We start from the raw sequence: 14501 nt of genomic DNA, 5'->3' as shown, positions 1-14501 counted from the left end.
GACACAGAAAGTTTCATAATGCATTTGAGTCATTTCTGAAGTTGTGAGTTAAGAAGTCCCCATCCATGCTCCTGTTTGGACGCTTGTTATTACGTTTTTCTTTGTCTCAAGAACACTGAGCAAAACCAGCGTATGACCAAAAGCAACACAGGGTTAGAAAAGCTTTTCTCTCACAAACACGCAAATGACAAATGACAAGTGTTTCATGTTTTTTATCAGCTCTCCATGAGCTCACATTAGCATTTAAGCTGTTCCACAGGGGAGCAATGGAAAGAATGAACACATTTATATCCAGCTCCTTCTCTCAGATCACCATGCTTCTCTCACCAACGCCTGGGGCACAAATTAAAAATTTCATTTTAATGCATACAAAGTCATAATATATTCATACAAATATGATTTACAGGCCAATAAATTAACTGGAATTACGGGGAATTCAAATCTATAAACAAAATTAAAAAGGTACCGAAAATTAAAAAATTACCTGACGATTGCGCTAGATCAAACGCCTGGGGCACAATTTGAAAATAGCATTTTAGTAGATACTCATAACATATTGATATAAATATGATTTACAGGCCAAACAAATAAACAGGGATGACTGGGAATAAACATTTCAAAAATAATAACAAATTTAAAAAGTTACAGTCATGATAAAAAGTCAGATTGCCATCAGCATTGCCATCCACAGAGCAGTGTTTCTCAAACTGTTTCAGAACAAGGACCACTTTTATTTCCTTCAGATGTCGCGCTGATCATTCGTGATGTAAACCGGAGAGAATGTCGCAAAACAGTCGGCTGTATTGCTGATGTCCCGACAACTCGGTTCGGTTTTGTTTCACATCTGGAAAAAATCCAAGCATACCAATATTACAAATCACGCAAGAGCGTTCACTCCTCTTATTGGTCGGCTGTGTCTGAGGTGGAAGCAAGAAAGTAAATACAGGAAGAAGGTCCTGTGTTCTGGACATGCATATTTCTTGCATCTCCATGGTCAAACCAGCTCATTTATATATTTATATATATATATACATATATATATATATATATATATATATATATATACATATATATATATAAATATATATATATATATATATATATAAATATATATATATATATATATATATATATTTATATATATATAAATATATATAGGAAGATAGTCTATATATATATATATATATATACATATATATATATATATATTTATATATTTATATATATATATATATAAATATATATAGGAAGATACAGTCATATATATATATATATATATATATATAAATATATATATATATATACATATATATATATATATATTTATATATATATATATATATATCGTTGCTGCCCAAACGAACCGCACCAGCGAGGAAAACGAACTCTAGTGCGATTCAACCCAACAAAACGAGGGAGGTGTGAAAGCGCCCTTAAATCTACATACAAGTTTATTTATTATTGAAAATAACACATCTATGCTCCTCACTATTAGGTTAGGACAGTTAGAAAAAACTGTTTTGAATTTGCAATTAAAACCATGATATTTGTACCAAATCTACTCGTGGACCTCCAGGGGTCGCTTACGGACCACCAGTGGTCCACGGACCACTCTTTGAGGAATGCTGCCGTAGAGTAGCATGGCCAATGGCTGCTCTGCCGGTGCACTGAGCTGACACTACGTGGGCAGGGGTGAGAAATAAATATTTATATTTGCATTGAAGAAAAAGACATCAGTAATAATGTTGCGTGTTTCTAAAAACTATCTATAGATGAGAAAAAGAATGAACCAAAAGCACATATAACTGAATATAACTGCTTTGGCAACCACATGTTTTTTTGTTCATGCCAATAAAGCAAATTCATTGGATTTAATTGAATACCTCACCTAAAAATAATAATAATTTAATAAATAATCAATATGATGTCTGTATAATTGCTTATAAGTATGCATGGAGAGGCAGAAAAGAGGACAGCATATGCTGTTACAGTACTGGGATTGTTTACCATCGTGTTCCAGTCAAACAGGGACAAATCCAGCCTCAATATGGCTGATGTTTTTATTGAGCCTGTCCTCTCGCTTGTACAAATGCATTATTTACATCTACGATCCCCCTGTAGGGAATTAGTCTCGGAGTTGCAGAAAGACAGTATGCAGTGTGCCACATGCAGCACACAAAGTCACGGATTACAGGTGAGTAACAGAAAACCAAAACAGCTGGTTTTAGCCTGATTTCATGCATGCATGGAGCAGCAGCAGCAGCAGCAGGGGGTTACGTTTCTTAATGTCAGCAAATCCCATGAAAAGACCAAAACCAGCAATGAACTGATAAAGAAAACACGTATTCTGTGGGCATATCAAAGGCGGTTAAATCTTCTTCCTCTGTGCCGTAGAGCTCCATTGTTGTCCAACAACTATAAAAATCAATGTTCCTTCATTACCATGAACACACATATTTGCAGAATGGGCCATTTCATAATAATATAAATGATATTAGATTCAAATTATTAAAATACCACTGGTGGAATGTAACTAACTACATTTACTCAAGTACTTTAGTACAGATGTTGAGGTACTTGTACTGAGTCTTTTCTTTTCATGCCACTTTCTACTTCTACTCCGCTACATTTCAGAGAGAAACATTGTACTTTTTACTCCTCTACATTCATCTGACAGCTTTAGATACTTTTGCACACAAAACACATGTAGTTTATAAAATATGATGTTTTATTATAAATTAAACTACCCAACAATAATATACAGGCCTACAAGTCCAGCTGAAATGATTAGACCGTTAAACACTTGACAGAACTGTTTGGATCGGTTCCTGTTTTCTAAAATTAAGATTTTTCTGCATTGGGTACTTTTACTTTCAATACTTTAAGTACATTTTCCTGATGATACTTACATACTTTTACTTAAGTAACATTTGATGTTATGATTTATAAAGATGTGTTGCACTTTGCCAGAGTTACAGAGAAAGTGAAATATTTGCCTCTGGGATGTAGTGGAGTAGAAGTATAAAGTAACATAATATGGGAGTACCTCAAATTTGTACTTAAGTACAGTGCTTGAGTACTGGATTACATCCCACCGCTGCTTTCAGCCAGAGAGGGCAGTGAAATGCTGCTTTCAGCCTAGTGTTAAATATTCTCTTTGAAATCTGTTGATTTAACAAACTTTTGACGACCACCGTCATTTTGTATCGTACCTTTTTACCAACGTATGGAAACAACACTGCCACTGATTTCATTCAGATTCTAAACATCTGCTAGACTCCTCTTAGTAATGTCATCACAAACACGGATGGCTTGAATGATGCACATTCTGCGGTGGTAAGAAATGAAATCTCCCTTTGCAAGGCAGTCAGAAGAATCCCATATATCTACTGTGTACGTGTCTCCTGTGGTATCCTAGCCTATAGTTGAGGCACAGACTTGTGGAGCTTTTTATTTTTATTTTTTAAAGAGTTTTTTGGGGGGCATTTTAGGCCTTTATTTGTATAGGGCCCATGTATGGAACCCACGGCCGCTGCGTCGAGGAGTAAACCTCTATATATGGGCACCTGTTCTACCGGGGGAGCTAAGGCGCCTAACTTGTGGAGCTTTAAAGGGAATCTATACGTCCTGCTCTTTCCACACTGCACCAGCTCACATGGGGGGTCGAGTGAATTCTGAAATTATAGATAGCACAGAAAAAGCCACTTCTCATCCAGGCTATAAGGCCACTTGGAACACAGTCACGCTATAGCTGCAGGCAGGCGATGCTACCCCCTGAATGTAATGAAGGTATGGCCACATATGGGAACGTTCTGGGAATATAATATCCTCTCATCCGGTCAAGGCCAATCCTTTCTGTCTTCATGAATGATGTACAAACCATGGGATAGTGAGCGAGGTATTGAGTGAAATTGTGAAAACAAATTCAGTCCATCCTTACATTTCTTTTCACTGTTTCACTTTCACTGCACTATCTTTCTCTAAGCACCTAATATAAAGTCTATAGTTACTGGTTACTTTGCAGATTCAGATTACTAATACAAGATATAATCAACAAATGAATCCTGATTTAATGTTATAGATTAGGATGGAGTTTTCTTGATCCCCAGGAGGAAATTCATAAGCCACCCAGCAGATGAAGTGGTTAAAACCTTTACCAGCTGCAACATTAAAGTGAAGAACACAATAATGCTTCAATAATTATAATCCCATAATATGGTATAGATTAGTCTGAAATTGGCCATTCTGCATGATGAGTACTTTTACTTTTGGTACTTTAGCTATGTTTTGTTTCTAATATTTGAATACTAAGACACTGCTGCAACATGTCGACTCCAAAGCTTCATACCAACGTGCCTAACTTTGGTTGGTGGGCTGCGATTGGATTGATGTTCAGATGTTACTCTGCCAGTTAATATAGTAGTACACTATATTTGAATGTACATGTTAGGGCTGCACGATATGAGGAAAATACTGTATATAATTGCAATTATTTTTGACTGATATTGCAATTGCGATATGATTCACACTATTATTTAATTATTCTCATTTCATTGAAAAAAATAAAAAAAGAATTAAATGATTATGGTGATTATTTTGCTCAAATTACACTTCTTATTTGAACATTTTTCATTCCTCTTTTTAATATTATATTTACTGTTGTTTCATAAGATAAATGCTGGAATAATGTTACATATCACAGAGTCAGGGTTCCATGCTTATTAAACCTATGTTCTGATCCTTGCATAAGAATATAGAGCAGTTTTGATGGTGACTCATGTTATAATGCTCCATGACATGTTTTATCTGCTCCACAGTGAATATTAAACGTATACAGTAACCCTCCACCCCCCTTCGATATGGATATTGCGATTTCGGTAAAATTGCAATTAATTGTGCAGCCCCAGTACATGTGGGTGGAAAAGATTGACGTTGACATTGACCGTACATGTTTGCCTTCGTGTTGTCTCTCTCCAGGAGCACAGTTCTGGTGTCTTCTCGACATCGTACCCATTAATAATGAAAAGGGGGAGGTGGTTCTGTTCCTCGTGTCGCACAAAGACATCAGCGACAAGAAGAAGGACACGGAGCAAGGACCCGACACAGGTGAGTTTATGTGGATAATAGTCTATATCCTTGACGTTCCACTTTTGGGATTGTTCCATTGCCGCCGGAAAATCGGATTTCACTCATTTAGGACAGATATCCGTTGCTTGGGCTTCCTTTGTGTTGGCATTAAACTCCAGTGTATTTCTGAGGACTACGGTTAACTGCTCCTCAGATCTCTGCAGGGTAAATCCAGACAGCTAGCTAGACTATCTGTCCAATCTGAGTTTTCTGTTGCACGACTAAAACAACTTTTAAATTTACACATGTTCCACCAAAACAAGTTCCTTCCCGAGGCTATTTTGAAGCAGCACCGTGGCTCCGTCCGGCGCTTTTCCTCCCATCCCCAAATGCTATGTGGAGTAGCCAGACCCTCCTCCAGCGCGCTTTGGAGGAGGGTCTGGCAAAGCGGGACTATATGGATAATAAAACCTGCTCACAGTTCTGTTAATGGATTTTAGCATTCAAAGTAGAGCTGCAAAGATGAATCGATTAGAAAAAGAAAAAAAATTCTCTGATGTCAGCTTGTTAAATGTGAATATGTTCTAGTTTCTTCTCTCCTCTGTGACAGTAAACTGAATATCTTTGAGACAAAAGAGACATTTGAGGATGCCATCTTGGCCTTTGGGATCCACATTGTTCACCATTTTCTGACATTTTAGAGAGATCAAACAACTAATCGATGAAGATGTATCCGCAGATGAATCGGTAATCGCAGCATAATACGAAGAATCTACCCTAAATCGTGTCAATGCCATCTCCTTCTTTAAATTGCATTCCCTTACCTACATATACAAACATTTATGTTTTACGGGGCATGGGCTGCTCTATTTTTGGGGTCTGGAGAGCGATTTTGATCTTCTAATCCAACAATCTACAAGAAAGTGAAAAAGTAGATCTGCAAAGATTGATCCATTAATCGATCAATCGTCACATATTAAATTAATATCCAACTATTTTGATAATCCATTAATTGGTTTGAGTCATTTTTATGAAAAAGAAGTAAAAATTCTCTGATGTCAGCTTGTTAAATGTGAATATGTTCTAGTTTCTTCTCTCCTCTGTGACAGTAAACTGAATATCTTTGAGATGTGGACAAAACACAACACTGGAGGATGTCATCTCGGGCTTTTGAAAAACACTGATCCACATTTGTTTTTACAATTCTCTGACATTTTATAGACCAAACAACTAATCAGTGAATCGAGAAAATAATCTACAGGTTAATCGACAAAGAAAATAATCTTTAGCCTAGATGCTGCCCTAACTCCAAACTACAACACTGACTACAAATGAGGCAAACCCACTGAGCTAAGGTATTCTGATTGGTCCTGTTTATCCCCTTTAGAGCTGCTATTTTCTAATTTGACAGTGTAATTTTAGCGTGCAGACTGCTTTGCATTTTAGATATTAACTGCCACTGCAGCTATTATAATTGCACGCAAACAACGATTAAGCAACGATTAATAATTGTCATCCCTTGTTTCATCCTGTGTCTTTTCCACAGTGTACAGTAAATCTCACACTGATTAGATGAGTGTGTCTGTCAATGTGAATATCACATTAATATGAATGACTGCCTCTAATAAAATGCATATGGTGAATCATAAACATCCTGTCAGAGGTGACACACACACGCTTATGATAATGCAGACACTTGATACACAAATGAAATTACCAGGCAGTATTTGTGAGTTAATTAAAGAGGTAATTAGAGGAATATGCAAACTCTACTGTTTTTGTACACAATGAGTGACATGAAGACTTTAGGAAATAAAAAATACATCTTGTAAATGAATTGATCTTAAAATATCCTTATATCTAGTACAACTAAAATAACTGTTTCGGTCGTTTTAGCGACGCAGTGCCCCAGACATGACATATTGTAAACGACTGTGTTAACTCTTCATGTACTATGTGTTCATGTTAATGTTTAAATGTTTAGAGCACCAGTGTAAAACTCAAGGCCCACGGGCCAAATCTGACCCCTTGTAGATTTAGATCCGGCCCGTATATCAATTTAGATTTAGACTTAAAATAGATTTTGGCCCGACTAGTTGTGCGCCAAACCAAAAACGCTGGAAAATGTTTTTCAAACTGCAATAACATTCAAAGCAGAAATTGGTAGATTTGCTGACTTTGAGACTTAGAAATCCCCACAGAACCAGAGAGTTAGGGTTACCCTAACCCAAACTGACAACCATTGGTTACCCAGTTTCTACGTGGCAAATACATCAAATTCTAACTGGCCCCTTTAGCCGGGAGAGGGTCTAGTTTTGTGGGGGGGTGGATTTCACATTTTCACAGCTTTAACTTTACATCCCCGATGACACACAAAATCCCATAAAAAAAACATTTTCACCATATGGGACCTTTTAATTTTTAACCCAAACCATGAGCTTACCTTAAACTTAACCAAGTTGTTTTTGTGTTTCTGACAGGCCCAGAAAAATGTCGTCTTGCCAATCACGCACTGTAGAAGTGATTGGCAAGATCAGGAAATGCTTCCACAGTATGTGTCGTTCTAGCGAGCACAGATGGTATTTTGTCTTTTAATTTGGAGGTCTTCATCTAAGTCTGTAATTTTTTAACTATAATATTAAATACATTTTGCCAGGATACTGCACCTGTAGGATTTATGAAAAGAGCCCCAAGTCAGGGAAGTCCTTTCAGTTAGGACCTGACTACTCTCGCATTGCCAGACCTTCCTCAACAGCACAGAGGGTCTGGCTAGTCCACAGAGCATTCCAGGATGGGAGAGAAACGTGCTCTGGTTTATTGGCATTTCTTTAAACCAATCACAATCGTCTTGGGCGCCGGCTAAGCGCCGGACGGAGCCACGGTGCTGCTTCAAAATAGCCTCGGGTTGTTTTGGTGGAACATGTGTACGTTCAAAAGTAGTTTTAGTCGTGCAACAGAAAACTCAGATTGGACAGATAGTCTAGCTAGCTGTCTGGATTTACCCTGCAGAGATCTGAGGAGCAGTTAACCATAGTCCTCAGAAATCCACCAGAATTGTAAAGTTCCAACACAAAGAACGTGCAAGGTAGCGGACATCCGGCCATAAAGAGGGACTTCCGACGGAATTTCCCTGGCTTTTCCCAGAGCTTACTGCCACCCATGACGATTGTGATTGGTTTAAAGAAATCTCAATAAACCAGAGCACGTTTTTATCCCATCCCAGAATGCTGTGTGGACTAGCCAGACCCTCCTCCGCAGCGCTGTGGAGGAATGTCTGGCAATGCAAGACTAATCCATACAGTAATTAACACAATGACATCCGACGGAGCAAGGTGGAACGTCGTGGATATAGACTTGTTAGGACCTGAATAAAAGGTTGTTGTTTTTTGGCCTGTGGCCTAAAAGTCGGTCCACCTACCTGACATAACGTCCGACCAATAAAAACATCATAGTGGCAGATGTGTTGGGTACCTGGTTGTATTTTTCTTGGAGCACACATTATCGACTGACTCTCCACCAGTTCCTGAGTGGCTCGGCGGGTTTCGAGCTGTTTGTTGTTTTGTACTCTTGATTGAGAAATCCCAGCATGCAAAGCTAAAAGAGCAGACTTAAGAGGTGTGTGTTGACTGTTAAGGGAATCACTGTGTTGAAAACCCTCTGTATTCAATATTTTTGTAATCCTGCAGACTTTATTCTGCAAACATTGAATACACAGTTATTACAGACATTCAAATCTTACTTTTAAACGTCCTGTTGCCAGATGAGTTCACTCCAAAGAGTCTGAGAGTTGAATAGCGACCCTGTAGAGAGACGATCGGGCAAGCAGAGTAATCAAAAGACTCGTTTTAGTTTTAGTTTTTTTTAGATTGGCTTTCAGAGCTGCTGTCTGTACTGCTTCATGGGAGGAAAGAGCACCTGCTTGAAATCACTTTTCCGATTTTCTCCCCACATGCACAAGCTCCCTCATTTGGCTGTATATCTCATTGGCTTACCACTGAAATGTTTGAAGCCTGCCTTCATATACTCGGCTGTGTTTTACACACTGCATGAGTTATTACATTTCAAATTCAAGCTTCCAGATTTGGAATGCAGCACACAGCACAGGGGACAAAGACAAACAACAAAATAGACGGAAAGGCAAGGAGAGAGAGAGACCAAAGGCTTAAATGGCTTCCATTTCTGATTCATCACTGACAAAAGACTATACCCACTAACAATTTTTTTTTCAAGTTTCTGCTAAATTAACCACCTCTGGATGTGAGAACGAAAATGAAAGAGGGAATAAGTGACAAACAAGTAGAAAACGAGGGGAAAGTAAAGACTGACATTTAGGATGTGTTGAGTTGACACAAACAATCCCATTTACCTGCTTTCTGCTCCTTAGTGGGAGTCTGCTGACTGGATTAACGGTTCACTTTTGGCACTTAGAGCAGCGTGATGTGATTTTTGCAAAGCGCAAAATCAGTTTGTGAGATGGAAGGGGAGGCGAGAAAGGAAAGAAAAAGACATGTAAACACATTTACGATTGAAAAAAAAATCAAAGAAAGAGAGACATAATTGTGCCCATAAACACTCAAAAAAGTGCCTTTTAAAAAGACACTGATATGCACTAACACTAGCTCTCACACACATGCACACTGTGTTAATTGACTATTAATCATTTAGAATGTATAACCAGCCCATTTCCCCCACTAGCAAACAGAGAACATACTGTATATTCTGAAAACTCTATCTAAAATATCTAAAAGTATAATTCCAGCTTCTTAAATGTGAATATCTTCTAGTTTCTCTCCTCTGTGACAGTAAACTGAATATCTTTGAGTTGTGGATAAAACAAGACATTTGAGGACGACATCTCAGGCTTTGGGAAACACTGATCCACATTGTTTTTCACTTTTTGCTGACATTTTATAGACCAAACAACTAATCCATTAATCAAGAAAATAAGGCAGATTAATCGACTACGTATGAAAATAATCGGTAGTTGCAACCCTATTAAGAAGCAAATTTTCCCAAAATGTCTAACTATTCCTTTTAGTGTGATAACATGCTCATATTATGCTTTTTGGCTTTTTCCCTTTCCTTTATTGTGTTATATATCTTTTTCGTGCATGTTATAGGTTTACAAAGTGAAAAAGCCCAAAGTCCACCCCAAAGGGACTTACCATCTCCAACAGAAAACACTGTTCACAAACTGCTCCAAACAGCTCTATTGTAGTCCAGCCTTTACTTCAGAGACAAACGTGGTCACTTTGGAACACACGTTATAATGCTCACCTAGCTGCTAGCATGGCACGCCCTCATACTCTGCTTCTGACTGGCTAGTAGTCCTTACCTAGGTACTGTCAGGGCACGCCCTCATACTCTGCTTCTGACTGGCTAGTAGTCCTTACCTAGGTACTGTCAGGGCACGCCCTCATACTCTGCTTCTGACTGGCTAGTAGTCCTTACCTAGGTACTGTCAGGGCACGCCCTCATACTCTGCTTCTGACTGGCTAGTAGTCCTTACCTAGGTACTGTCAGGGCACGCCCTCATACTCTGCTTCTGACTGGCTAGTAGTCCTTACCTAGGTACTGTCAGGGCATGCCCTCATACTCTGCTTCTGACTGGCTAGTAGTCCTTACCTAGGTACTGTCAGGGCACGCCCTCATACTCTGCTTCTGACTGGCTAGTAGTCCTTACCTAGTAGTCCTTACCTAGTAGTCCTTACCTTCTATTCCAAAGATGGAACAGAAGTGAGATGTCTCACTCTGTAGCTAAAACAGAGAGATCAACACGCAGGGTGAAAAGAGGAGCTGCAGCAATGTGCAGTACAACAAAAATATGGTGTTTTTTTTTTTAAATTAAACCATGTAAACCTATTCTGATATAACCTCTAAATACAATTATGAACCTGAAAATGAGCATAATATGAGCACTTTAAAGTATCGTCCAGCGATGTCTGAAGGCAAACGTGTTTATAGCTGAATGGCCAAACTGCAAAGTGGGGTGAAAAGCCGCCATAGAGAGGCGCGGGGCGCAGTCACAGATCATGTGAGGAAAACAGCACACACTATTTGGTGGTGTAAACCAGTGGTTCCCAAACATTTTCACATCAAGGACCCCTAAACTGACACAATATAGACACGTACGCCCATTTGATAATAATTTGATTTTAGATATTTTATTACAGAAAGTTTATGGAACCAATGACCAAAATAGTCATCTTTCCTGTCATTGTGCTACTTATGTATAAGTCTCGCATTGCCAGACTTTCCTCAACAGCGCTGCGGAGGAGGGTCTGGCTAGTCCACACAGCATTCCTGGATGGGAGAAAAACGTGCTTTGGTTTATCAGCATTTCTGTAAACCAATCACAATAGCCATGGGCGGCGCTAAGCGCCGGACGGAGCCACGGTGCTTCTGCAAAAACTTGTTTTGGTGGAACTTGTGTACGTTCAAAAGTTGTTTTAGTCGTGCAACAGAAAACTCAGATTGGACAGATAGTCTAGCTAGCTGTCTGGATTTACCCTGCAGAGATCTGAGGAGCAGTTATAGTCCTCACAAATCCACCGGAGGTTAGAACGCCAACACAAAGAAAGAGGAAGGTAACGGATATCTAGCTTTCGTAGAACGGGATTCACAGTTGTAATTTTGTTTTTTACTTTTCAAATTGCATAATTTGCCGACAACATTTGTCGGTCACGGCGGTTGGGTTTGGGAGATTATTTCGACATTTTGGGTGTTTTTCTCCAATGTTTTTGTTGCTTTTTTTGACCTTTGACACTTCTTACAGCGTTTTTTTTTTCTTTTTTACCAACTGAGCTGCTTTGTATGAGATAATTGTATAATGGCCTGACAGAAAATATGTTCTGTATTTTAACTGTAGGTACTCACAAAACTGCCGTTTTGTAATTAAGGAGCAAAGTCCGGAAAATGAGCTGCCAGTACTTTACTTTACTCTACTTACTCGAGTCAATTTCTTTTCAATTTTCTGTCCTTTTGTGCTTCTTGTAGTCTCAGTTTATGTGTCAGTCTTTCCATTACAAGGATTTCTTCCACAATTGTTAGCCATTGGTTCGCCGTTAATGGTGATTCCTCACCACAGTTCCGAGCTTTCTCGCTAGCTACTAGCAGTACTTTGATCAAATAGCTATCACTAGCAATAATATATTCTTCAGAGAATTTACATAGATAAAGCACCAATGAACTTTTAGGAACCTCATATCTTAGGATTTGTTGTAGCTCCGTACTTACCATTTCCCAATATACAATTATTGTTTGTTCCTAAAAAAACATGAGAATTGTCTACATCAAAAACCCGCACTCTCGCCAATATTTCTGATCACTGCACAGCTGCTTGCTTTTCATTTTTTGAAAAATAAAGAAACAAATCTTCCATGAAAATTCCCTCCATATTTGTGAATTTGTGTCCTCCAGGTATCATGCCAATCTAAGGCTGACATTTCTACATTGAGTTCTTTCTCCCATTTCCTGTTGATATATTACAGATAATGTTTTCACTGCCTCTGACTTTTGGGTTCAGAGCATTTCAGTCAACACAGCTTGGTTTAAATTCTCATTGTGTGTTGTGGATTGGATTGTGGCTCAGCATGTTCCCATCTCCTTCACAGATGAGGAGACGGGTCTGGAGGTGCATCAGGTAACTCGCCCTCCAGGCTTCAACGCCAACCGGCGCCGCAGCAGAGCAGTTCTCTATCACCTGTCAGGACACCTGCAGAAACAAGACAAGAGCAAACTCAAGATCAACAATGTGAGTTGTATCTGTACAAAAGGGTTTCATCTACTTCCCTGAAAGACAGGAATAACTCTGTGCTCACTACCTACCCATGTTCATTATATTTATAAGGTGTTTGGTTTAGAGTAGGACTGGGCAATATATCAATATAAATCAATATCAATATATGAGGCTAGAGATCGTCTTAGATTTTAGATACCGTAATATCGTAATATGACACAAGTGTTGTCTTTTCCTGGTTTTAAAGGCTGCATTATAGTCAAGTGATGTCATTCTCTGGACTTTCCAGACTGTTCTAGCTGTTCTGTTATTTGCCTTTACCCATAGTCATTATATTCACATTACTCATGATTATTTATCACAAATCTCATGTAAATATTTTGTGAAAGCACCAATAGTCAACCCGCTCGATGGTGTTTTAGGCCCCCAACGTCTCCTTCAAGGCAGCACTGCGAAAGTTGACTTCAAGGCACCTAACCCTAACCTTAACCCTAACCATAACCCTAACCATTGCCTAATCCTAGAGATGTTGGGGGCTTAAAACACCCTACAATATCGTTGCAATATTGATATCGCCCAGCCCTAGTTTAGAGCTGCAAAGATGAATCGATTAGTTGTCAACTATTAAATGAGCTGCCAACTATTTTGATAATCGGTTTGAGTCATTTTTTTATGAAAAAGTTTTAAATTCTCTGATTCCAGCTTGTTAAATGTGAATATTGTCTAGTTTCTTCTCTCCTCTGTGACAGTAAAACTGAATATCTTTGAGTTGTGGACAAAACAAAACATTTGAGGACGTCATCTTGGGCTTTTTGGGAAACTCTGATCAACATTTTTCACAATTTTCTGACATTTTATAGATCAAACACCTCATAGATTAATCAACAATGAAAATAATCATTAGTTGCAGCCCTAGTTTGGTTGACCGAAGGTGCATTGCACGCCAAACTAGCCCCACAGTTCCTCTCATGTAATCATTATTATTATTTTTAAAACGTTTGCACAGATGATTACATCCAAGTCTCACAGGTAAGCACAAATATAGGACAGGTTGTTCAGCAACACACAATCTGTTTGAAGGCATTTCCAGATTCATCAAAGGCTCTTTTCTAATCCTGATGGAATACAAAGTTATGTACTACTTTACAATAAAAAGAAGTTTGTTTAATTGGTTTTTTCACTAATGTCGGTGATAAAACGAACTTGCATACCTGTGCAGTTCAACTCCTGCAAGTGTGACTCACACATATTGAGGGATAATGTATTTTTAGGTATAATTATTCTTGTTTTTATTTGCTTAAACATTGATTTTGTATATTAAATATCCAAGGTGAAATTCATTTTAAAGATATGGTTTGTTGCATAAACACTTTGCAATTAATGAGCAGCTCGTTTGTGTTTCCTCCCTATTTCTGTCCTCAAATTCTATTTACGTTAATCTTTTTTTGAGGTGGTCATTGCAACAAGACCCTGTTTACAGTAAGCCAGTAACAACTTTATGATTAAAAAGAATAAAAAATACCTACAGATATCTCTCAGTGAAAATAGTGTACATGTGAGCTAATTATCCATTTAGAAACCCAATTTTCTCATTCAATGTCTCCCCTAATGTCATGAAAAAACTTATTTAACAGCATGCAATTTCTGCTTTTTCCAACACTGAATCAAAACTCTGCAATGTTACACACTTACAATG

The 14501-nt window shown here is 38.3% G+C and overlaps 1 protein-coding gene across 1 annotated transcript in view; it reads left to right on the top strand.

Annotated features, from left to right (window-relative positions):
* Window positions 1-14501, top strand: part of kcnh3 (potassium voltage-gated channel, subfamily H (eag-related), member 3) — a 172207-nt gene that overhangs the window by 112363 nt on the left and 45343 nt on the right. Inside the window, exons 3-4 of the mRNA XM_078262637.1 lie at window positions 4978-5106; window positions 12681-12820. Of these exons, the coding sequence (XP_078118763.1) occupies window positions 4978-5106; window positions 12681-12820 (269 nt within the window). The remainder of the gene's footprint in view (window positions 1-4977; window positions 5107-12680; window positions 12821-14501) is intronic.

This window comes from Sander vitreus, chromosome 11 (genome assembly GCF_031162955.1).
Source record: "Sander vitreus isolate 19-12246 chromosome 11, sanVit1, whole genome shotgun sequence".
NCBI classification, from domain to species: Eukaryota; Metazoa; Chordata; class Actinopteri; order Perciformes; family Percidae; genus Sander; species Sander vitreus.
This window is presented reverse-complemented; position numbering and strand designations above follow the sequence as displayed.